General features: G+C 41.4%; 2 protein-coding genes across 2 annotated transcripts; one reads left to right on the forward strand and one right to left on the reverse strand.

Moving 5' to 3' along the window:
- Positions 1-126: 126 nt before the first annotated feature.
- nr5a5 (nuclear receptor subfamily 5, group A, member 5) lies at positions 127-3,073 on the forward strand. The gene is made up of 7 exons (XM_072443088.1): positions 127-400; positions 787-902; positions 988-1,129; positions 1,281-2,014; positions 2,134-2,253; positions 2,333-2,480; positions 2,820-3,073. The coding sequence occupies exons 1-7, from the start codon at positions 301-303 to the stop codon at positions 3,065-3,067; spliced, it is 1,608 nt and encodes a 535-aa protein (XP_072299189.1). The 5' UTR covers positions 127-300; the 3' UTR covers positions 3,068-3,073.
- A 1,103-nt stretch (positions 3,074-4,176) lies between these two features.
- Positions 4,177-20,304, reverse strand: camsap3 (calmodulin regulated spectrin-associated protein family, member 3). Its single transcript, XM_072443089.1, is given in 17 exon segments — positions 4,177-5,369; positions 5,474-5,592; positions 5,760-6,080; positions 6,164-6,456; positions 6,568-6,692; positions 6,773-8,825; positions 8,913-8,949; positions 9,178-9,233; positions 9,316-9,352; positions 9,429-9,513; positions 9,645-9,784; positions 9,862-10,000; positions 10,766-10,798; positions 11,316-11,402; positions 12,048-12,179; positions 16,024-16,286; positions 19,844-20,304. Coding segments are annotated over 17 exon segments (4,353 nt in total). The 5' UTR covers positions 19,977-20,304; the 3' UTR covers positions 4,177-5,069.
- Between the last annotated feature and the right edge of the window lie 3,006 nt (positions 20,305-23,310).

Consider the following 23,310-nt stretch of genomic DNA (forward strand, 5'->3'; position numbering starts at 1 on the left):
GTTATCTTTCTTTCTTTCTGTGGACTCTTATCTTATCAGCTGTGCACCACGATGCTGCCATGATCATTTCATTCTGCCTCTAGACACAGGGCAAGAGGCCGTCCCGCTGGAGGACATAGGAGTGCCAGTCAGGAGAGGTTTATGAGCCCCAGTAATGGAGCGAAGTCCACTGTGGTGCCTCACACAATAAGCATAGGCTCAACAGGGCCCTTTGGCCTTCCGGCTGGCTTCGGAACAGTGTCTGGTCTCCGGTCTCAACAATGAGGACCAGGCCCAAATGACTGTGAAGCTCCAGCCAGAATGGACCCACCATGTTTCCCCCCACTGCAGACTGTGACCCAGGCAGGACCGTGTGTGGCCCACACTGAGATGATCTTACAGGCAGAAGAGGGACCCACATGTGAGTACAGAACAAACGGTGTGGCTTTTTCACTGAGGTAAAATAAACCGGGGAAATACATCGATCACTATAAGTTTTGGTGAATTTTGGCCTCAAGCTTAAGGGCTTTTTTTTGTGATTGTGAATTATGTAATTGTGAAACTACTGTTACAGTGTCTATGACAGTGTCTTATCACCTTATGATAAGACACTGTCATAGAGACATGTACTCCTGTCAAAGTGATCATAACTATGTTTGGTTTTGCATACATACATACATACATACATACATACATACATACATACATACAGACAGACAGACAGACAGACAGACAGACAGACAGACAGACAGACAGACATAAATAAATAAATAAATAGATTTTGATTCTGTTCTGTTCTGTGTATAGCTCCAGAGTTAAACACAGAGACTGACGCCAGACCTGAATCACAGGAGAGCTGTCCAGTATGTGGAGACAAAGTGTCAGGATACCACTATGGCCTCCTCACCTGTGAGAGCTGCAAGGTAACGTCAAACTGCACCACATTCTTCCTTTTTCTGAGCGTACAATGTAGTCTTTATTTTATTTCCTCTCTCTGTCTCTTCACAGGGCTTTTTCAAACGGTCAGTGCAAAACAACAAACACTACACCTGCTCAGAACAACAGAGCTGTACCATGAACCTGACTCAGAGAAAGCGCTGTCCTTACTGTCGCCTCCAGAAATGTTTATCAGTGGGCATGAAGAAAGAAGGTACAACACTTAACTACAGTCTTCAGCAATCTGTCACTAAATTGCCCTACTCCACTGACATGCAAGCCCATTTTCCATAGGATTTATCTGAAAGACCATAAAGCACATGTATTGTGACGTAATAATAACTCGTTTTCTTCTGTGTTGACAGCTGTACGAGCAGATCGTATGAGAGGTGGAAGAAACAGATTTGGCCCTCTTTATCGGCGGGACAGGCAGATAAAACAGCAGCAGTCTTTTCAACAGACAAATGCTGCCCCCTATTGGATTAAAATGGAAAGTGCAATACCAAACCAATCTCTGACTGCAAATGACCTTTCCCCTGCTGACTGGAGGTTAAATACTGCATTTTCCTCTGGTACTTTTCAAGAAAGTCAAATGTACCACACAGATATGTCTCATCCAGAAGTATCCACTCCTTGGGACTGCAGTATGAACTGCTATAGAGAGCTCACTTCTCCACCCCTGCTCTACTCAGAACGGTTCCCCCAAACGAGATACCCTCAGGAAACATATTTAGATTACCACAGATCTTCTACCAGCCACCCACTGCATAAAGCAGCAGGTGAGTCTTACGCCCCAAGAAATACTCAAATGGTATCCTCAAATGTAAACACAGATCCCAATTTGGACCTCACGTCAGCCACAGGCCCAGGCTTTTCTCTTGGATCCTTTCAATCAAACTTTTTAGATTCCCTTCTCGAGTCAGAACAAGACGAAGGCCAGTTATGTGCAAAAGTCCTTTCCAGTTTGCAGCGAGAAAAAGCCAACCGAGGAAAGCATGACTGCCTGAACACATTCAGCATCATGTGCAAAATGACCGACCAGACACTTTTTGGGCTTGTTGAGTGGGCCAGAAACAGTCCTCTTTTCAAAGAGCTCAAGGTAAAAAAAATACAGTAATAACATTACTTTCAATAATTATGTATGCCTACATGAGTATTTGTGCATATAGGCCTACAGACAGGGTAGAAGTGGGTAAAAGACAAATTTACCTGTCCCAGGTAGAAGACCAAATGCAGCTGCTGCAGAACTGCTGGAGTGAACTGCTGGTGTTGGACCATCTCTGCCGACAGGTGATCTACGGAAAAGAAGGCTGTATATATCTGGTGACAGGACAACAGGTAGCAAGTCATTTCTCTAAGAATCTGGTTTTAATAATAATCTGCTCCTCATGCATCATTTTCTGTCATTGAAGCGCAGATTGAGGTCCCCACCATCATCTCACAGGCTGGAGTGACACTGAGCAGCCTCGTATCCAGAGCACAGGACCTGGTGACCAAGTTAAAAGAGCTCAAGTTTGACAGGAAAGAGTTTGTCTGCCTCAAGTACCTTGTCTTATTTAATCCTGGTAGGTAAAAAAAAAATTAGGATCTATTATTGATAAATATAGTCAATTTTGATGTTTAAAAGTGAAAAACAATTGCAGATAACACTCTCCAATGACTTTAATTAGACACAATCTGTACTATTTTTACCCATGTTTTTATCTTTCAAAATATAGAATATATTTGTTCAGTATTATTGATTGGTTGTTTTTTTTCTCTTTAATTCATCGATGGACAAACTATAAGTCAAGATAGTAGAAGACCAATTACTAGTTTGCTTATATGTCTTGAATTTGCATAATGAACGGTGCAACCTTTCCCGTGGTGGTGATGATGATGATGGTGATGATGATGTTTTCCAGATGTGAAGTCCGTGCTGGAGCGCAGGCAGGTGGAGCAGACGCAGGAGCGGGTGAACAGGGCGCTGATGGAGCACACGCAACAGTCACATCCAGGACACTCGGATAAGTTCGGACAGCTGCTGCTCCGACTGCCTGAAGTGCGGAGCATCAGTTTGCAAGTGGAGGAGTATTTGTACCAGCGCCATCTACTGGGGGATCTGCCCTGCAATTCACTGCTCACCGAGATGCTGCACACTAAACATAACTGAATGTAATTAGGCTGAGCAAAATAATATGTCTGTTTGCCGTAATCCGACCGACCCGGTATGAAACTAGAAGACTGAAAAAAAAAAATCAACATTTTGCTGAAAAAAAGTAAGAAAAAAAAAAATTCAAACTTCAAAGTAAAAAAAAAATAAGAACTTGAAAAATGTTGGCTCGGGTTACAGCAAACAGACAATTTATTTGGGGCAGCCTTATTGATCGAGTTTCATTTTATTTTTTTATTTTATTTTTTATAAGTGAAGAGAGAAATATAATTAAATGGAAATGTATTGTCAAAAAACGACAGTGGAAGTTTGACAAACAGCAAACCATTTTCAATGTTTCGCTTTGTAACACCATAAAACAAAATATGGAGGGGGGGACGGAACGAAATAAACACATGATAAGAAATGAAATGATTAAAAAGTATTTTATTTTCTGTTCCAGTTATCAATGACACTTTATGAAATGAACACACGATTGCGAAGCTCAATCTCGGAACAAAAAACGAAGGAACATGGACATGAATGGCTGACATGAAATTTATGACGTAACAAAACCTTAACCAAAACAGTAAAGAATCAGAACTAAACATTTACTTCAGTTTATTACCAACTAAATAAATATAAATACCGGTGTGTGCGTGTGTGTGTGAGACATGGGAACTTCAACAGGAACATTGCACAGAAACCAAATATAGGCCTATATTGTTCTACTACAAGCTTCTTTTTTTTAAACAAATATATAAATAATAAAAAGAAATTAAACTCTAATTATCTACGCTTTTAGACTATTTCATAATCATTCATAAATGCTACTCTGTAATTATTATACAAACAGTTTGAGCAAAAGGCAGTGCCACCAATGCTGCTACTGTAGTGCTTAGGACTATAAAAAGGAGGAGTGGCCTAGTGTCCTTCTTGTAATATGTAGAAAAATGGCACTAACCACCATCCGCTGCCAAATCTTGTTTAGCCCATTAGTGTGTGGACATACTGGCCCAATAAGAAAGAGTAAATTACATTAAGTGTGTCTGGAAAACAAGAGGGGCTGCCTGCAAGGAGTCTTCTAGAAACCTTCTATGCTTCAGCAAGAGAAATAGGGACCAGACAAATGACCTTGAGTATTTATTGATGCCCAAACAAAAAACGTTTCAAAATTCAAACAATCATCCTCACTCACTCATTCTTAATCATACACCTTGCAATGCTTCAAGCTGCTTATCTTACAAAAATCATCAACATAGAAGTCATCAAACTAGTCGGGGGGGGGGGAAATGCATTCATTTCCTTCATGTTTTCAGTTTTGTTTCAAGCTAAGATCAGGATTACATTTAATTATTGTAATCGCCATGTTAGAGGAATTCATTCATTCTTGTCATTCTTCACCCTGCTTCAAAAGTACAATAAATTATCAAGCGAAATGTGCTGAAGCTGAAGCATGGGCAGTAATGCGTGTCTACTGACGACAGCAGCAGGCACAGTGCAGCCCTAACACAGCCTCTGGCCCTTCAAAGAAAGGGGCCACTGTGGACCTTACATTCACAAACCCACATGGAAACTGCTATTGTCTTTTCAGCTGTGACATGTTAGCAATGAGCCCTGGAAGAGGTAAAGGCAGCGAGAGGATAAGCCAGCGAAACTGAGAGGTCACCTTTCTATTCCCAAAATCAGTGGGCAAAGGCAGTAAGGTGCCCCTCCTAGAGTCACCTATGGGTCAAATAAATTAAAGCAAGGGAAAACTTCACTCAATCATTTTCTTTTCTTTTTTTTTTTACATGTTTCAACCGAGACTTTCAGAGTCAATCAGAAGCTCTTAAAAAGTCTAACTATTATGGTTTGGCCTAGTTTTTTGGCATCTTACCAAATAGATTGTTCTCACATTGAAAGCTGTTTAAATTACACAGTTAGCAGCTTCTTTAAGTAGGTGCCACAAATCAAGTGCCACACTGGCCATACAAGCAATGATGAATGATCCCGAATGAGAGCAGACATCTTAAGTAGACTTTCATTTCGGAGTCCCGAGCTTCTTCGGAGTCCCTGGTCGTTTTTGCCAAAAGTGACCGGGTATGGTGATGGCATCCACACTCATCGACATAGTTTTGGACGGTATGACAGTGAATTGTTTGCGGTCAGAGCTGTATTTGAAAATGGACTCCACCATTTCAGGAGTAATGACCCGAGGGCCGATGCCAGTGAGCCGCTCCATCTCATCCGTCTCCAGGTTCATGGTGTAAATGGCTCTGAACTGGCAGCTGGAGTCTCTGAACAGGATGAGGAAGTGGTTGGCTGAACTCTTTTCCATTTCCTACAGACAGAACGCAAGAGACGGGTCAAAGCACTTGACAAAACTGATTATTTCAAAGCCCCTTTTTTTTTTTGAGTGAAGTCTGGCACAGTGGCATAGATTACCTCCACAATCTTGTTTTTCTGTGGTTCGTTGACTTTCCCGGCCAGGCAACAGCGAGTGATTGCATTATGGATAATGAACTTGTTGGACTTAAAACTTGGCTCTTTGTACAGCTTTGGTCCTGCAAAACAAAACAAAAACAACAGTCTGTCATTATTTTCTTACATTTTAAAATACATATGAGCATCAAGTGACGATCAGGATGCTGAAGATAGTGCTATGTTAACCACGGAGGGGAGCACATAAACATAAGAAGATAGTGGTGTTACAAACCTGGAAAACACTGACCTGTGTATTCTGGGATTGAGGACGGTGATGAAATCGTGGAGCCATTCTCCCAGTCGTTTTGGGAGCCCCGTCGCCCCGGTGACCGATGACGCGCCGGAGAGTGTGAGCGGCTAAAGGAAGCAGACAGGAAGTGAAATTTAATTCTCGGTTAAAAGGGAAAAGAGTGACACAGAATAAATGCAACTAAACACAATTATATAGTGGCAATATCCAAAGATGCATTTAGGTACCTAGGGGATTTTCTGACAGAAAGTCCTGTGTCATTCGCCATAGAAGACAAGTTCATGCTGGAGTGAGAGTAAACCTTGCTCAGTCTGTTGCCTGTGAAAGAAAAGAAAGAACATTTAACACATAAAGTCACAGTAATGATGAGGCATGGTCAGAAAAATGCCTCGATATATTACCCATCAAGCCCTTGGCAGGACTGTTGGACAGGACGGAGTCGTCCCTGAAGACAGTTTTGGGTCTTTGTTTCTTGACTCCGCGGACAGTGGTGGGTTTCTGCTTGAGCACTTTGTCCAGGTCTTCCATGATCTTCAGCTGGTGTCGCCTCTCGTACTCCTGCCTGGTGAAGTCCCCTCTGCGCTGTGGGGTGCCCTCTGCCTGTGGGGTGCGTGGAGTGGGCGGTGTGCCGGGGGTCTGGGGCTGTTCCTCAGGTTTTTTTTCCCAACCCTCAATGATCATCCACTGTGGCTTGCTAATAACAAGATCATGAGGAACTATTAATTCAACTATACTGATCGTTTTTTAAAAATAAAAAAAATATAAAGGCATTCCTGAAAAATGTATAAAGTATAGTAACATTTACTTGGACTCTTTTTCTTTTTCCTGCTCCAGTTTACGTCGTTTCAGCTCTTCAGCTCTTTTCTGTTGTTTTTCAAGAAGCACAGCTTTACGTTGAGCCATTTCATCTTCTGTTCGCTCTTTATCATCCTAATAAGAAGTACATACAGTATATTACTTACATGTTTATCCATTGAGAAATACAGTGGTATAATGTTGTTGTTTTTTACCTTGAAAAAGAATCCCATGCCTCCTCTGAGTTCAGACTCGGTCCGTTCACTTATTGAATCAGATAAACCCTCTTCCTCTCCATCGCCTCCCAGAGCAGACAGCGAGATCTCAATCAGGCTGCCACGTTTCCCATTCATTCCGGCTGCTGGCATATCACTCTCAAAGGAGCACTCTGACGGAGCACCCGAGCTGCAGCCGCCGCCTGTTAACAGGTCCCTTTTGAGCAACGAAGATGGCCTTGCCTCAAAGTCCATACTGAAGATACTCTGATTGTCTGTGGACCCCACTTCAGACAGGACGTCTTCCGCAGTGGGATGAGGCGCTGGGCTGGAGGACGGCGTCAGAACAGGTGTGTGCACTGGTGTCGGTCCGAATGAGCGTAGATCGTCTAGGTTTTCAGCGTCGCCAAAGGAAAAGGAAGAAGACGTCTGCACCTGAGATTGTGATGGTTTGACCCGACGAAGATGAGGGATGCGGTCCACGTTCTGGTGTGAGTTTAGGACCCTTGACATCGTTGGGACCTTAGCATCTGGTTGGCGACTATGTTGGTTGTGTTTGGGACTTTTGGGGGGCACAGACTGAGCTCTCCGTTGTACCATTTTGGGAGATTTGGGAGGTGTGGTGTGATTCATTATTTTACGTGATGGAGATGGAGCGCTGGGAGATGCACTGAAGTCCCGAGTGGACTCTCTGGAGAGGCGAGAGGAGGAAGGGACTGTGGTAGAAGTTTTAGGGCTAGCTGGTATTGTCCAGGTTTTGTTACTTGGTGAGGCAGGTTTTTTCATAAACTGGCTTTGTTGATCAGTCAGTCGCTGCATGTCATTTTGTAAAGAGCTCAGTGCTGCTGTCAGCTTGGAAACAGCGTTGTTATAGTCTCCAAGAGGAGCTACCATTTTTTCATTTGGTTGTCCGGAGGTGTTCTCTGCAGGGGCTTTTGACTTTTCTTTGGGCAGGACTTGCTTGTTAAGTGCTCGCCCACCTTGTACAATGGTTTGTCCTGATGCCGACGGGCGATGCACACCTGGTTTCTCATCATCAATGCTGTTCAGTCTGTCCTCCAGCTGTGAAAGGTCATCCTCTGTAGATGAAGCGATTAAGTCTCCTTCACCTGAACCGTCCTCTTCCTGCTCCTTCTTGAGTTGTAAAAAGGCACTTTTTCCTAGTCTTTGCCGGTGTTTTGCAAAAATTGCCTCTATGCGTTTCTTCTGGGCCTCAATGGCTTTGCGCTTTTCCTCAAGTCGAACTCCAAGCTCTGACATTTCATTGTTTAGTTGTGGGCTTTTGCTTGGACTTTCTTCAGACTTTTGTGGCCATGAAGTCATCTGAGGAGATGGAGGTTCACTAGACTTGGGAGACTCTAATAACTGTTTTTTCTTGCGTTCTGCAAAGTTGGTCATTCTAACACCACTGTCAGGTGCATCTTTGCTTCTCGTAAAGTTGGCTGGTGTAGCTGGAGTGGACTGGGTCTTAGGCAAGTCCTCTGATGCATCAGAGTCCACACTACCATCCCTTAAAACAGAGTCATCATCTCGTGAACATTCAGAGGTGTTTCTAGTGCGTTTGGGATCTTTAGGTCCCGTGGGCCTGAACATCATTCCTGAGCGTGAGGGAGCAGAGGAGCTGACAGGGGACATGCTGTTGGTGTATCTGGAGCTGGCAGGGTCATCGGGAGAGTGCAGGTAGAAGCCGTCCGGAGCACCATCAGGGTGGAGCCGCTGCTCCATCTTGCTCTCATTGTGGATAATCTCAAGAGCTTCCTCCATTGTGGGCAGTTCACCTGCTTCACTGGCATCAAGGCCATTCCCCTCTGCCACTTTAGGAATATTTATAGACTGGGTTACCCAAGATGCCCTCTGGGGTCCATTGTGCCCCCCAGGTTTGTTGAGTACATGACTGATGTCTTCAGGAGGAGTGTAGGGTGTTCTTGTCTGGACTCCTGGATTCAGCTGGTCTGAACTCACAGAGCGTGTTATTACTGGATTTCCCATCACAATGTCCACATCGCTGTCCAGGCCAAAGGGGATGCTAAACGACACTGCTGACAGCGGTCGGCTGAATAAAAATACAGAATCATTGTCAGCACTTGAACACAGATGTACTGCATGTTCTTCTAGATCTCATTACAAATATAAAATTCACCCGAGAGATTTCTTGCTCCACGTCTTTCCCACTCCTTCTATATGAGACATTGAGGTAGACTGAGTCAAAGATCCTGAGTACATGGAGGGGGACACACAAAATGAAAATGCATGCAGACAAAACCAGGGTGTATTTAAATAAATACAACAAAAGACAATGAATGTAATACAATGAACAAAAATTAGAAGAGCATAGCACTAACAAGAGGGGGAAATCAGGAATGAGTTGTTCACGACATCAAAACTAGTCAAATATCTAATCTTACCTGCTGTAGGCGTGGATATAGGATGGAAGGGCTTCTTAAAAATAGAAGGAGAGGTACTGCAAAGAAACGAGCTGGTCAGGAACAGTCACATTTATAAAGAGCATTTACTATAATTTATACAAACAATGCCCTTTTTACCTGATACTGCTTTTTGATTTTACTGGGGTGGAGCCATCTAAAAACACAGACATTCAGTTAACGGAAATGATATAGACTTTGACTAGAATTAACAGTGATTAAGTGATTCTTACCTGATGTGTTAATTGGCTGAACAAATTCTGGTCTTTGTACTTCAAACCACTTTAGCAATTCTGCTAAAAAACTTAACACATTTACCTAAACAAAATAAATATATTTTATATCTTTATACTTTAACATACTTTTACATCAAGGAACCACCCAATACGGCTGGGCCATATCATATCACTGGTGATACATTAAGCCGCCCCTAAATAGCAAGAAAATACCTGCAATTCTTGGGGCATGTACAACATGTCCTCCAGGGTCAGGTGGCAGCAGCTCTTCAGACAACTGTCACAAAACTCAAGGATGAACTGCAGGTTGTATACACTGTCTGCTACAGACATAGACTCTTTCATACATACATCTATTAGAGAAACACAGATAACAATTTGTTTGAAGTAGACAGAAAATATGTTTTTAATAAAAAATGTGTGTCTGTACCTTCAAGTCTTAACAGGTCGGGACAATAATAATGAATAACAGCAACAATGGCACAGCCACTGGACAAGTCTCTGACATCATTAACCACTGGGAACACGGGCTTCTGTCTGGACTGGACTTTATCTTTCCTGTAGCGTAGCTTGAGAAAAATACATCAAAATATCAAATTGAGCCGATTACAAGAGTTATGTTAACCATATCTTAAAACCACAGTCGTAAACTGACAAAATGCCATTATATGGTGACACAGCAGGAGATGCATGTGATGCACTACTTAAACTACATGCAGTTTGTAATGAACAACAAATAATGCAAGGCCTGTCACAATCATTAATATATTGACTTAGCTTATTGTTCCATAAATGATGCATGGAACAATATTTTATCATGTATATCTTAAATTTGCAATAGTAGATAACTGTTCTTATGATTTAGTAGTATTACAGTCATATTTGAGCTGCAGATGTCTCAGGGTATTTGATCATGACATGCCTAAATTATGCGAGTGGTTTGTTGTAAGATTTAAAAGAAATCAGACGTATATGCAAAATTAAGAAAAAGTTAAACCAAGAAATCTTATCATTTTAAACAAGCCGTTTTTATACAACCAAGCAGTCAGCAGTTTTAAGTGCATTCACACCTTACCAAGGACCTGACAAACCAGTTTCATTCTGTTGTCAGTATTCATGCTTCACAGGCCACACACTTGTTTTGTCCCAGTTTGGACATTTAGTAAAATATGAAGGTTAATACAGTCTATTATGAGATGCGTTAGTGTTCTCACACCTGCAAACGCATGACGAACACACCTGACCAGCAGGTATTGTTGATATATTTGGTGTAGGCACTGGAGGTATGGAGGGACAAAGGCAAGGAGCAGAAGGAAAAGGAGGGGAGAACTTACTGGAACAAGTTTCCAGTACCAGCGAGTGGGACACTGCGAAAGAAGTCAGAGGGGACAAGAGAAACACAAACACAAAGACAACAGGGATAGGAGCTGAGCCCAGAGGAGATAAGACTCGACAAAAGAAGGAAATATGAAGATGATAAAGCAGCCTTGAAGACGGGTACTCATTAAACTGGAACTCAACTTGGTTGAATGTTCATAAAAAAATATTTACAAAAGTCTCCTTTAATATAAAAAAAAATGGTTTATAAGAAAGTCTACCTCCAACATCTATCCAAGGGTTTCAGAGTGATGAAAACCTAGCAGTGTTATTACAGCAATTGACAATTCTACACCTTTTGAATGGGCAAAAGTTCTCAAAATACCACCTATAAACAAGAAGCTGAAACCCATGAATAAACATCAACATAATTCAAAATACAGACAAGGGCCGTATTTCACAAAGCAGCTTAAACTCCTGGTTAAAGTTCTTAATCAGAATTGGGAGTCAAGAGAGACACTCAAAGCTGGAGTCACAGAGGAATGTGTAAATATGTGTCATACTCACAGCGGGCTGGACAGGTTGAGGTTCTGACATGGACTGAGTCGTGTCGTTTTCTTCTTCATCTGTGCGATCTCTGAGATTATGATTTAACTAAGATCACAACACAAAAAAGTGAGTTTAAAAACACAACAACAAAAAAGATTCAAACTACATGTCAGGAAATGTTTTGGTTGATTGATAATTGGGGCTGGGATATATTGACCAGAATTAACATCACACATTTTTTTATTTATTAGTCGAGTTTGCGACGAACGCGAATAAACCAAATGACCAGCAAAAGCGCAGAAAAATCACTTTATTTACTTGGAAGTGGACAAAATTATTGATTTCCCATTTATTCCCCCCCCCCATTATTATCCAAAAAATACTATATTTTTTGCAACATTCACAATATTATCAATGTTTTTATATTTTACCCATCTCTGGTAACAATCAATCAAAACAATAGTGGTGAGAAATTTTGCAGGAAAATGAATTTCAATTCAATCTACACTTTGTCATTTTTCACACATTCAACTTCATCATTTTCCATTCAAATAAAGCTGGTCACATTTTCACAGAGTGGTAATATAACAGACAATGTAAATATGAATAAATTAAGAATTTCATTGTTTGATCGCGTTTACAATCATCATAAATAATAGTATTGTAATCTTCCTTCTCACGCGAGTCCTTAAACTAAAATGGTGAAATGCGACACGTCTCGTTTCCAAATCAGAATGTTTTGCTTCCTACCTCTTTTACCCATTGAAGTACACTCTCCTCCCAACTGCTCTGCAGCTCCACAACACCGCACGACTTTGCTGCAGCAAGCGTCTCCATGGCTTCCACAGACATCAGGGAATCCATCAATGCAAGGTGCGCACTCTGTAACCAATAATACGGAACAGACAGCACATTGAGGATTGGGCTATTCTCAGAGCATAGACAATATCCGGTACAGTTAAAATAACAACGGAGCTGGTTGTTTTTCCCACTCTTCGGAGAGCAGCAATACTGCAAGTGTCCTCCAGGTGGCAGCAAAAGCCATTTGTGACAGTAAACGTTTGCAAGATTTCCCACAAAGCAAACATGCTATCAGTACATGTGCTTGAACGTTGGACCCTTGTTTACACACCCACTAAAGGCATTAAGCCACAATTATATAGACTTGTAGTGTGTTGGTGTGGCCTGTCAGTATTATTTTCTCCAACAATAAGAATATTAATTTACCATAAAATTGTTATACTGATGATATTATAGTTTTTGGATAGATTTAGGCGCGTTCCCTTTTTAGAAAGTGAAACTGCGTTCGCTTGAGAGTTCTCGATTCAAGAAGCCAAAGCACATTAAAATGCACCGCCCACATTATCAGGTCAGCCTAAACAAGCACCTTAACTCTATTAACCAGTTAGCTCATTTGAACTTGGGATATGCGCCATGGGACGGCTGTTGTTGCTCGTTCTTAACTGGTCAAGTAGCTCAAGTAGCTCCTTCAGTGCACACTCTTTCTACTAGTACACCTTTTTCCTACGATATTTTTGCATTTGTATTTTCTATGCTTGTTTTAATATCAATTATTGGCAAGAAAAAGGAATGAACACTACACTACACACACACACATACACACACATACACACACTGATCCTCACTCTGAGCCAATTCATCTCCAAAGCATTAAACTAATCTGTACAAATCAGTGCCTGTTCCCTTTGCTACCGACTTTAGAGGCCAGGCATTCTTAGTCTAACCTCTGGTGTTGCCTTAGCTGGGGACGGTAGTGGTCCAGCTGCCTGCATTAGGCCTGCCTGCGTGTCTGCCTACTCAACCCTGATGTAAAGTGCTGACCCGAGCAGACACGCTGCTGGGACAGGCCAGTGGGCGATGCCAGAAATGAGCTGTCAGAGAGCATTTGGCCAGTGCTCTGGATATTCTGCCACGAGAACCTTAGCACCCAGTGACCCTGTTTGTGCGCCAGAACGTTGGGAGGAAGAGGATGAGACATGCTCACTGACAAACACAGCCCTCATTAAATATCAATGCTTAGTACTATGGTGTACAATGTTTCAATAATCTAAACTTGCAGGAGCCTTTACAACTATATTGGAGATTTGCCGTTTTTCAAATAAATATTCATAATAGAAATCCACAAACGCTGAACTTTTTCATTATTTGATTGGGATTGAACCCACTAACTTCTCATATTAATCTTATGTCAAAGTCCTTCGACTGACAACAATCACATATTTGAGTTCAATAATGGCACCACTTACTGAGGCTATTGTGATTTTTTAATTTTTTTATCTTTTTTGTTTAAAATGTTATTTATATTGACAGGAGATGTTGAACTTGGTGTCCAGTTTTTGTTTGTGAGGATAGGCTCAGTAATTACAGAGTTATGAACTGTAAACCAGGTCAACAAATACAATCTGACAGTTAAACAGAGAATTCTGACTCAGCTCAATGTTCTAACCCGATGTTGTGGTCACATGAACGCAAACTATTATTACCCAAACTGAAAACCAATGTCAAACAAAGTTTCAGTTCTATAAATTCATAACAATATTCATACAAACTCAAAAAACAATCAAAAAACACTGGCAAAAGAGTCTGTGCTCCTACTCTGCACAAGAGTTGTGAGCACAGGGATGGGGCATTTTCATAACTGGCCCAGGAGAGCTCCTTAAGCTAAATCACAAGTCCACTTAATGAGGAGAACAAGCAGGTCTCCATAACAACCAACCAACCAGCTGACCCACAATGCATCTGAACACAGCACTGCTGCATGTTCCTGGGTTTAGCATTAGCACAGCTCTATAAATCAACCACAGAAAATAAAACATAATTTTATATGAACACCAAAAATAATCCATGGTTTCTCAAGAATAAATAATAAATACATTCTATATAATTTCACTGATGCAAAGACAGACAGCAACAACATGCAGTCATTAGATGAGAGTATTATAATGAAAACTAAATCTGATTATGTCTGAAATATTACTAAACCCCCTCCCCCACGCCGCCTTGTGCGTTTAGAGGGGGACAAACACTGGGATCAGGCAGGTCTGGGGCCCTTGAAGGGGATTTCAGTGAGAAAATCCTACTATGGCACATGTTCATAAACACACACAAAGATCAGAGTTCTTGAACAAATAATACTGAGCAAATAATACTGAGCAAATAATACTGAGCAAATAATACTGAGCAAGTTGCTAAGATTAAACAAATTGAAACTATTATAATGCAGAAATTATATATAAATATATTTTTTTCATTTTATTCCAAGCATTTACTCACTGAACCAATTAAATGTATTATCTGCCAGCATAATTACACCTAAAACAAAATTATAATTGTGACAAAAATGAATATATAATGACAATATAATTGTTACTATCAACATTTATTGCACATCCAATCCTAAACGATGACGCACAGTCTACATCACAGATTATCTCTAATCTTTACAGATCTTTAGCCTCAATTTGATGAGATGGGGGCTGGGCTCCCCCAGAAGAGAGGGAACACTTGAAATGTAAAGTTTGATATACTTTACATTTCATTATTACATGAAAGTATTATATTACATTTTACTAGCAGAGTCACAGGAGGTTTCATTCTGGAAAGCTTTGATGAGCTGAGACCCACTGATGCTCCATCCTAATGCTGCAGCAGTATGACCCATTTTACTGCTCACAATCGCCGAGAGAGACCAGGGCCAAAGGCGACTGGAGGCTCAGATACTACAGAAAAAGTAGCACACAGCAAATGCAGCAGTAAGTGTGTCAGCCAAAACTAGAGCTCAGAACCTACTGGAGCTATGACCTAAAAAGCTAAGAATGAAGGATAAAATGGTCTATAGTAAAATTTTAAATGACATTTGTTTTTTATATTTTGTTGAAAGGAAATTTATCTTCCATTCCTGAGTTTTCCATGAGGAACCTGGAGTGAAGGGCTACAGAGGACATGAGAGACCCGCAGCTGCTGCTGTGCTGCAGTGAACAGAACATTTCACCTGACAACAACATAACACTGGCTGCAGCTCGCCAGAAAACACACAGAATGTGGCAACAACAATGGGATTCCTCCAACATTTAAAATGAACTGAGGGAAAGGTATGTTTACTGGATAGAAGCATAATTCACGTGAGAATGCTGACACATAACACACATTTCTCCACACTTGACTGTAGGAGTATACCCAGTTGTAAATAAACAGCCACAGAAAGTGAGCGCATGTAATTGCTTCTCAAAGAGGACAAACTTGTTCCTCTCCTCTCACTGCACTCTGATGCATCTAAAGTTTCACTAGGACTGTCCCGCCATTGTTCTGCAGATGATCTGGAGCAGCTATTGTGGCCCGGCTCAGAGTTCCCCTCACACCCTGAAATTAAAGAAGGCGTTCCTTGTGCAGGGGCCCTCAGCCTTAGCAGATGGATCTACTCAGTTTTAGGATCAGTGTAGAAGGGCTACTTTAATTCAGCTTCAATGTTTATTTATGCCTGCAAATAGTAGCATTATTTCAACTACAATTGATGAGGAAAGTTTATATGGTTGGTAATCATAAATCAAACTATATCATATCGGTCAATGGTCATAATATGAGGGAGAACTTGCTATACTGTTAAAGCTTGTAAATAGTTGGAGTAAAAGTACCAGAGGACAAATGTAACTGTGACAATACATGAGAAAGCCGTGGGGAAATCAGGTAGCCATCAGTAATAATTTACCATTTTGATAGGTGTTTGCCGAAGGTCCTGGTCAGTTACAGGAACATCTTTGTCTTTACAGACTATTCCTCTCTGAGCGCAAAGCTGCAGCAGGGCCACGTTGTCTTTTGGTTGCGGGTCGGCCTGGTTCGGCCCCAGGATCAGCCCGTACGTGCGGCAGTAGAGCTCGGAGGACTGGAGGAGGCGTGTGACTGGTGGCTTGAGGTGCTCCTGCTCGTACTGGTCACAGTAGAAGGGGCCACGAAGCTCCACCGGGACATTCTCTGCCAGGAGTCAAAACATTCAACGTTAGATAAGTCCTCCCTCGTCCCAGGAACAGTGCTACAGATAAACTTACACTTTCACACAGACAGTAGAACAAGGCATTATGTAAACGTCTTGAATATTCTGTAAAGACTGGCCTTGTACATGTGTCATCCACCTTTGACATAATGTGAATCACCACTTGGACAATACACTGAAGTCACTTTACCTGCCATCTATTCATCCTTATGCTGCGCTACACTTAAATAACTATTAAACAATGACAATGGTTATCTTTATTATTTGTTTGCATATTTCTATTCTCTTGCTGTTACTGCAATGCTGACATTTTCGCAATTGTGGGACAAATAAAGGTTATCTTATATTACACCGGGTGTACATCGTTTTATACATGACACGTTTTGTACAATTTAACTGGTATATAGTAGTCACAACATTTAAAATAGGCCATGACATTATAGCAAAACATGTTTCTTGTGATAAACAAATTTGCAATGTACAGTCATTTCCTTGTAATACGGCTCTACATATTGTAATCAAAGTGACTAAGGCAGTCCACTTGACTACATTTTACATCAAGGTCAGCGTGAGATTAAGAAAGGCTTGACATGATAAGATTACGAAATACTCAATGGCCTATTTTGTATGTATAAAATCTCAAACACTTAAAAAGATACAACTTCGAGATGAGAAAACTGCCAAAACCTTTGTCCCTTATGCCTTTACAGGTTAAAAGGGTGTAGCGCGGAAAACGTGTAATGCTTGTGTGCAAATAGGATTACAACAGGCATTTTCTGAAATCACTCCCTTCATCAAACTGGTTCTTCCACATATAAGACCGACCACAGTAGCAATTTGTATTACAATGCAAACATGCTGTGTGTGGGACAGTTTTACACGGACAAGAATGAATAACTGTTTGTATAAAAGTAAGTCTATATTGCTGTTAAACTAGAACAAATGTATGCATATCTTTGGGTCCTTTTACATCAAAAACAATATGTGACAAAACACCTAAAACAAATATTTTCAGGTTACATTGTGTGGTCAACAAAAAGAGTCTTTGGGAGCTGACACAGAAGGCAAAGTAGAATGCAAATGCTACAACAAAGTGAGATCATGGAATGATAACAAACATTGACAAAGGTGAGAATTATCCAATACATGCTAAAGACGAGGCCGACTTCAATTAGTCTGTTCATAAAATCTAATGAGATTATAACAAGCACAAATGATCCAAAATGTCCATCTCTCTCTGGGTCAAAGAAACAGTCATTCTACCTCTGACCACACAAGGTAAGAGGATATAACTTTCACTCATCAAGTTTCACCTTGCTAAAACTCCTCCAACACATTAACTAGCTACAAAGATCACGGCCCAATGTATTTGATAGCTTTAGTGGCCCATTGTGTAGTTGGAGGGACACTAAAACTATTGTGAGGCTTTATTTAAACATGTAGTTATTGAGTGACTTCTAACGCGTGGCCTTTTCTTGGACTGGGCAAGCGAATACATTTAAGGCATGCACGAGTCTGGCTACTATTGAGATAAGAGGAAACAAATTAAATAGAAGTTACTCAAGTCCCTAACCTTCTAAACTAAGCAAGCAGGAACAATACTTTAGAAAGTGTTTCCTTTTCTGTTAGCAGGAAAAGCAACAATCCTTGTTTGTTTGATTATATATATATATATATATATATATATATATATATATATATATATATATATATATATATATATATATATATATATATATATATATATATATATATATATATATATATATATATATATATATATATATATATATATATATATACACCGTATTTTCCGGAGTATAAGTCGCACCAGCCAAATGCATAATAGAAAAGAGAAAAAACATATATAAGTCGCACTGGAGTATAAAATAAGGTTGCAAGTGTGAAAATAACAAATAATAAGTATAAGTATAAGTATAAGTACTGTAAATAAGTATAAACATAAGTACAAGTCGCACCCCGGCTAAAACTATGAAAAAAGGTGACTTATAGTCCAGAAAATACTGGTAGTCAAGTTTATCCGGCTCACATGTTCTGGTACAAAGAAAAAACTATGTAAATTGTACTGCAAAAAGTACTGTTCAGGCTATTGAACGATGAGTCGATTATAGAAATTATCTTGACAGGCCTAATCAACTACTAATGTACGTGTCTTGTAGGCACTTCATGCACGGGGGAATTCTGTAAACACAAATGTCATGCCACATCCTTGTTCATGATCTCCCCTGTTGACTCACCATAGCGACAATGGCTGGGAGGAGAGGAGCCAAGTATGAGTCAAAACGCGTTACAAGGTGGAGCCAACACCATATGCACCTGTGCAAATATGTTGTGTTCTGTTTTAAATCTGCTAAGAGACGCATTCGAGCGGTGTCGCAACTATTACACATAATGAGGAGCACACAAAAAGCACAGGGATTAACAACGAAAATGTCAAGAGTAGCCTATGAGATTAAGTCTTTAAAAAGTGGCGAATCCAGACTTTCAGGTCCCACGCCAAACAAAGACAGCCACGAGGTTTGCTGCGGAATAGATAAATCATGAGCTCTTCGAAGTAGATTCAGCCACACTCATTAACCTAAACTGTAAAATGCATGTATTAGGCGAACCGTGAGTGGACTAAAATAGTAATTGTTTAGTAGAATAGACTTGAGTTAGTGTGCAAAGTATGTAGTCTTGACTTTACAGGAATATTACCCTGGGACTAGAAGACAAATAAGTTGATAACCAAAAGCCGGATACAGTTCTGCTGGAGAGACTTTGGCCCGAGGGCTGGTCCAGGTACAAAACAGAAGTGTCATTGGCCCAAGGTCTGTTTGGAGTTGTGAAATAAAGCACAGGGTGAGTGAGCCATTACAGGAGAAAGAAACACACACACACACACAAAAGAAAAGGGCAAGAGAATTGTGTATATTGTAAACATTTTTTTTTTATGTTTTAAGCTGTCAACTACAAAACAAAGCAGAGAACATCAGACTAAAAGTAGCAACGTTTTGTGTTTTTTGTTGTTTAAGGCTATGTCAAAGTTTCAACACCAAAGGGACAAAGGCACTTCATTAAAACACATTAAAATACATTGAAATTCAGTGTTATTGTATCCAAAGGAGGCACAGAAGACACAGGCCTGCTACAGTCACGTCTGTCCAGCCCAGGAGCACGTTCTGGTGGTGGGATTAAAGCATCGCCGGGTTCAGCTTAAACCCGGAGGCTACAACCGCACAACATGCGTTAGCGGCACCGTAACCATGGCGTCCTTTTTTTGCCAGAATCACTCACGAACGCGATCACCGTCACGGAGCGCGAACGAAATGACATGTGTCAGTAAAAACGCTCGGCGCCTCTCTTTCTTTCTTTGTGCGTAAAAGCGCTGAGCCACACTCTCAGATGTTCCCCGACACACGCGACGTAAATCCCCCTTTTGTATTGTGTTACCTCGCAGCAAAATGAGACCAGAATAACATCGTGAGAAATCCTCTTCCTAGGCACAAGTCAGCCGATGTTCGGAGTAAAAACCTACCTGCGCTGCCGTAGGACTTCGCCAGCAGCCATCCGACACTTGCGCATATTTTCGCTTTGGAGCAGTCGTACAGATCCAAGGGCTTCACGTCTGGCACCACAAACGTCTTCCTTGTGGTGGGCGAGTCCCCCATAGCGAGAGTGTGGGACTCTGGAGCTGAGGCGAAAACCGGCCGGGACGCTTTAGTGCAGAAATATCACGCAGCCATCCTTGGAGCGGAGCCGTCCAAACGCCGAGAGAATACGGATGTGGGGAGGTATTTCAGGAGGAAAATTTCCGCCCCGGAGCCGCATTCAAAGCAGTTGAGAGCCCGCCGTTTGGTGATTCAGGACAATGTGTCTGTCTGGTTGTGAATAAACTATCCATTTAACGCGGAAAGCGCAACAAACAACACGAATCCCGGCGGTTTTTGCCTTTCTTCGTCCGCATTGCTGTCGGCTCGCTGTGTCCTGCGCAGTCCTGCAGATGACTGACTCCCAGGTGCTCCATACTCGCGTCACTCACTGATCCCGCTGACCAATCACATTAGCGCCTGGAGCACGGGGGCGGGCGTTTCCTCTCAGGACGCGCCATGGGATGCACAGAGGAGCAGGATGAGTGCCACTGTGGCTACAGCATGGGCTACTAGTGCATCTGCACAAGTACTGCCCCAGTGTGCTACAAGTGCATCTGCACAAGTACTGCCCCAGTGTGCTACAAGTGCATCTGCACAAGTACTGCCCCAGTGTGCTACAAGTGCATCTGCACAAGTACTGCCCCAGTGTGCTACAAGTGCATCTGCACAAGTACTGCCCCAGTGTGCTACAAGTGCATTTGCACAAGTACAAGTACTGCCCCAGTCTGCTACAAGTGCATCTGCACAAGTACTGCCTCAGTGTGCTACAAGTGCATCTGCAGAGGTACTGCCCCAGTATGCTACAAGTACTGCCCCAGTATGCTACAGGTGCATCTGCTGAAGTACTGCTCCAGTGTGCTACAAGTGCATCTGCACAAGTACTGCCCCAGTGTGCTACAAGTACTGCCCCAGTATGCTACAGGTGCATCTGCTGAAGTACTGCCCCAGTGTGCTACAGGTACATCTGCAGAAGTACTGCCCCAGTGTGCTACAGGTGCATCTGCAGAAGTACTGCCCCAGTATGCTACAAGTACTGCCCCAGTATGCTACAGGTGCATCTGCTGAAGTACTGCCCCAGTGTGCTACAAGTGCACCTGCTGAAGTACTGCCCCAGTATGCTACAAGTACTGCCCCAGTATGCTACAGGTGCATCTGCACAAATACTGCCCCAGTATACTACAAGTACTGCCCCAGTATGCTACAGGTGCATCTGCACAAGTACTGCCCCAGTGTGCTACAGGTGCATCTGCAGAAGTACTGCCCCAGTATGCTACAAGTACTGCCCCAGTATGCTACAGGTGCATCTGCACAAGTACTGCCCCAGTGTGCTACAGGTGTATCTGCAGAAGTACTGCCCCAGTATGCTACAAGTACTGCCCCAGTGTGCTACAGGTGTATCTGCAGAAGTACTGCCCCAGTGTGCTACAAGTACTGCCCCAGTGTGCTACAGGTGCATCTGCAGAAGTACTGCCCCAGTATGCTACAAGTACTGCCCCAGTATGCTACAGGTGCATCTGCACAAGTACTGCCCCAGTGTGCTACAGGTGCATCTGCAGAAGTACTGCCCCAGTATGCTACAAGTACTGCCCCAGTATGCTACAAGTACTGCCCCAGTGTGCTACAGGTGCAAAAGAGATCAGTCGTGGCTCAAAGGAAAGGAACCAGGTTCAAACTACAACAGCAAAGCCACAAATTAAGACTTTTTTTATAGTAGGCAACCGTTCATTCAAAACCTAAAGGTTTTTCATAATTAATCCCTTAATGTAGCACCTACAGCACAACAAACAATTGTATACTAAGATTGTAAAAAATTGTACAGAAATATTTGGTGATATTCTAATCTTAATTATTAATATCTTACCTAAGCAGACAACATGAAAACACATTTTAAGAAGGATAACAACAATAGGCTAAATCATTAGGCACTTACTTATAAACAAAATTATAAAAGCAATGCAGCAAAGTAGGCTATGGGTCATGTCAAGGTCACATGAATGTCATTTTCAATGGAAACATGAAAAATGGTACATTATTTTTTATTTATTTTTTTCATTTATCTTCATGAACAACACAAAATTTTTTACTTTAAAGTCACGTGGTGTTTCTCAGAGTTACTCAAGCTCACACTGTGCCCCTTTTCTAACTTTCTAAGAGGATTACCTTTCTGCTACTTAATCTAATTATGAACGCATAGTTCAACAAGAAACATGGTGGAAGTATGGGTAAATTCTTGTTGTGGTGTTAAGTAATAAAAGAAACATGTCAGTCAGTGATACATTTTTAAAAGCTCTTGGTGTCTACTTTACATCAAAGGAATAAAATATCAAAACTATATCTTATAGAGGTTGGTATTCCCTGTCCCTACTCAGATGTTTGTAGGTTCTATTGGTAAAGTGGGACACCTGTTATTGGTAAAGTGGGACACCTGTTATTGGTAAAGTGGGACACCTGTTATTGGTAAAGTGGGACACCTGTTATTGGTAAAGTGGGACACCTGTTATTGGTAAAGTGGGACACCTGTCATTGGTAAAGTGGGACACCTGTTATTGGTAAAGTGGGACACCTGTCATTGGTAAAGTGGGACACCTGTCATTGGTAAAGTGGGACACCTGTCATTGGTAAAGTGGGACACCTGTCATTGGTAAAGTGGGACACCTGTCATTGGTAAAGTGGGACACCTGTCATTGGTAAAGTGGGACACCTGTCATTGGTAAAGTGGGACACCACAATATTCTCACTTTTCATAGAGAAAACACTAAAAAATACAAAAGCAACAATTGTATTTATTATTTGGTTAATATCATCATTTGAACCATTAAAGTGAAGTATAAAGCCATGACACTTCTATGTCTGTGATACTGTCATCTGCAGGCTGGAGAGCACTTTCAGGCTTATTCTAAAAAGTGCATCTCTTTCCTTCTTTAGGAGTTATGTGCTGGACTGGTCTGAGAGCAATGGGTTGTAAAGATAAACCATAACCCAAATGTTGGCAATGGCAAGCTGTGCATAGTGTCCTTGTGTATTTTAGCAAGACACACACTATACATACAATTATGTGCCTGTGTAATTTGTGGCATCAGAGAGGCTCTTGGTACCTGAAGACCACCACATCTTTGTCAATCTGCCTCAGGAGTATCTGAGCAGAGTATCTGAGCAGTTTATGGCCCAAAAACAAATGTGCTTGAAAAATGCTTGAATAGTGCAAAGTAAAGTTAAAAAAACAATTTTGACCATTTATCAGAATCAGAAAAGGTTTATTTCCATTGTCAATGAACAGAATTCACAAACATAGGAACTTGCTTTGGTGATTCAGTGAAACATAATACAATGAACAATGATAAAACAACCTATA

Source organism: Eucyclogobius newberryi, unplaced genomic scaffold (assembly GCF_026437365.1).
Source record: "Eucyclogobius newberryi isolate DKJ021-1_F unplaced genomic scaffold, fEucNew1.0.hap1 SCAF_13, whole genome shotgun sequence".
Lineage (NCBI taxonomy): Eukaryota > Metazoa > Chordata > Actinopteri > Gobiiformes > Gobiidae > Eucyclogobius > Eucyclogobius newberryi.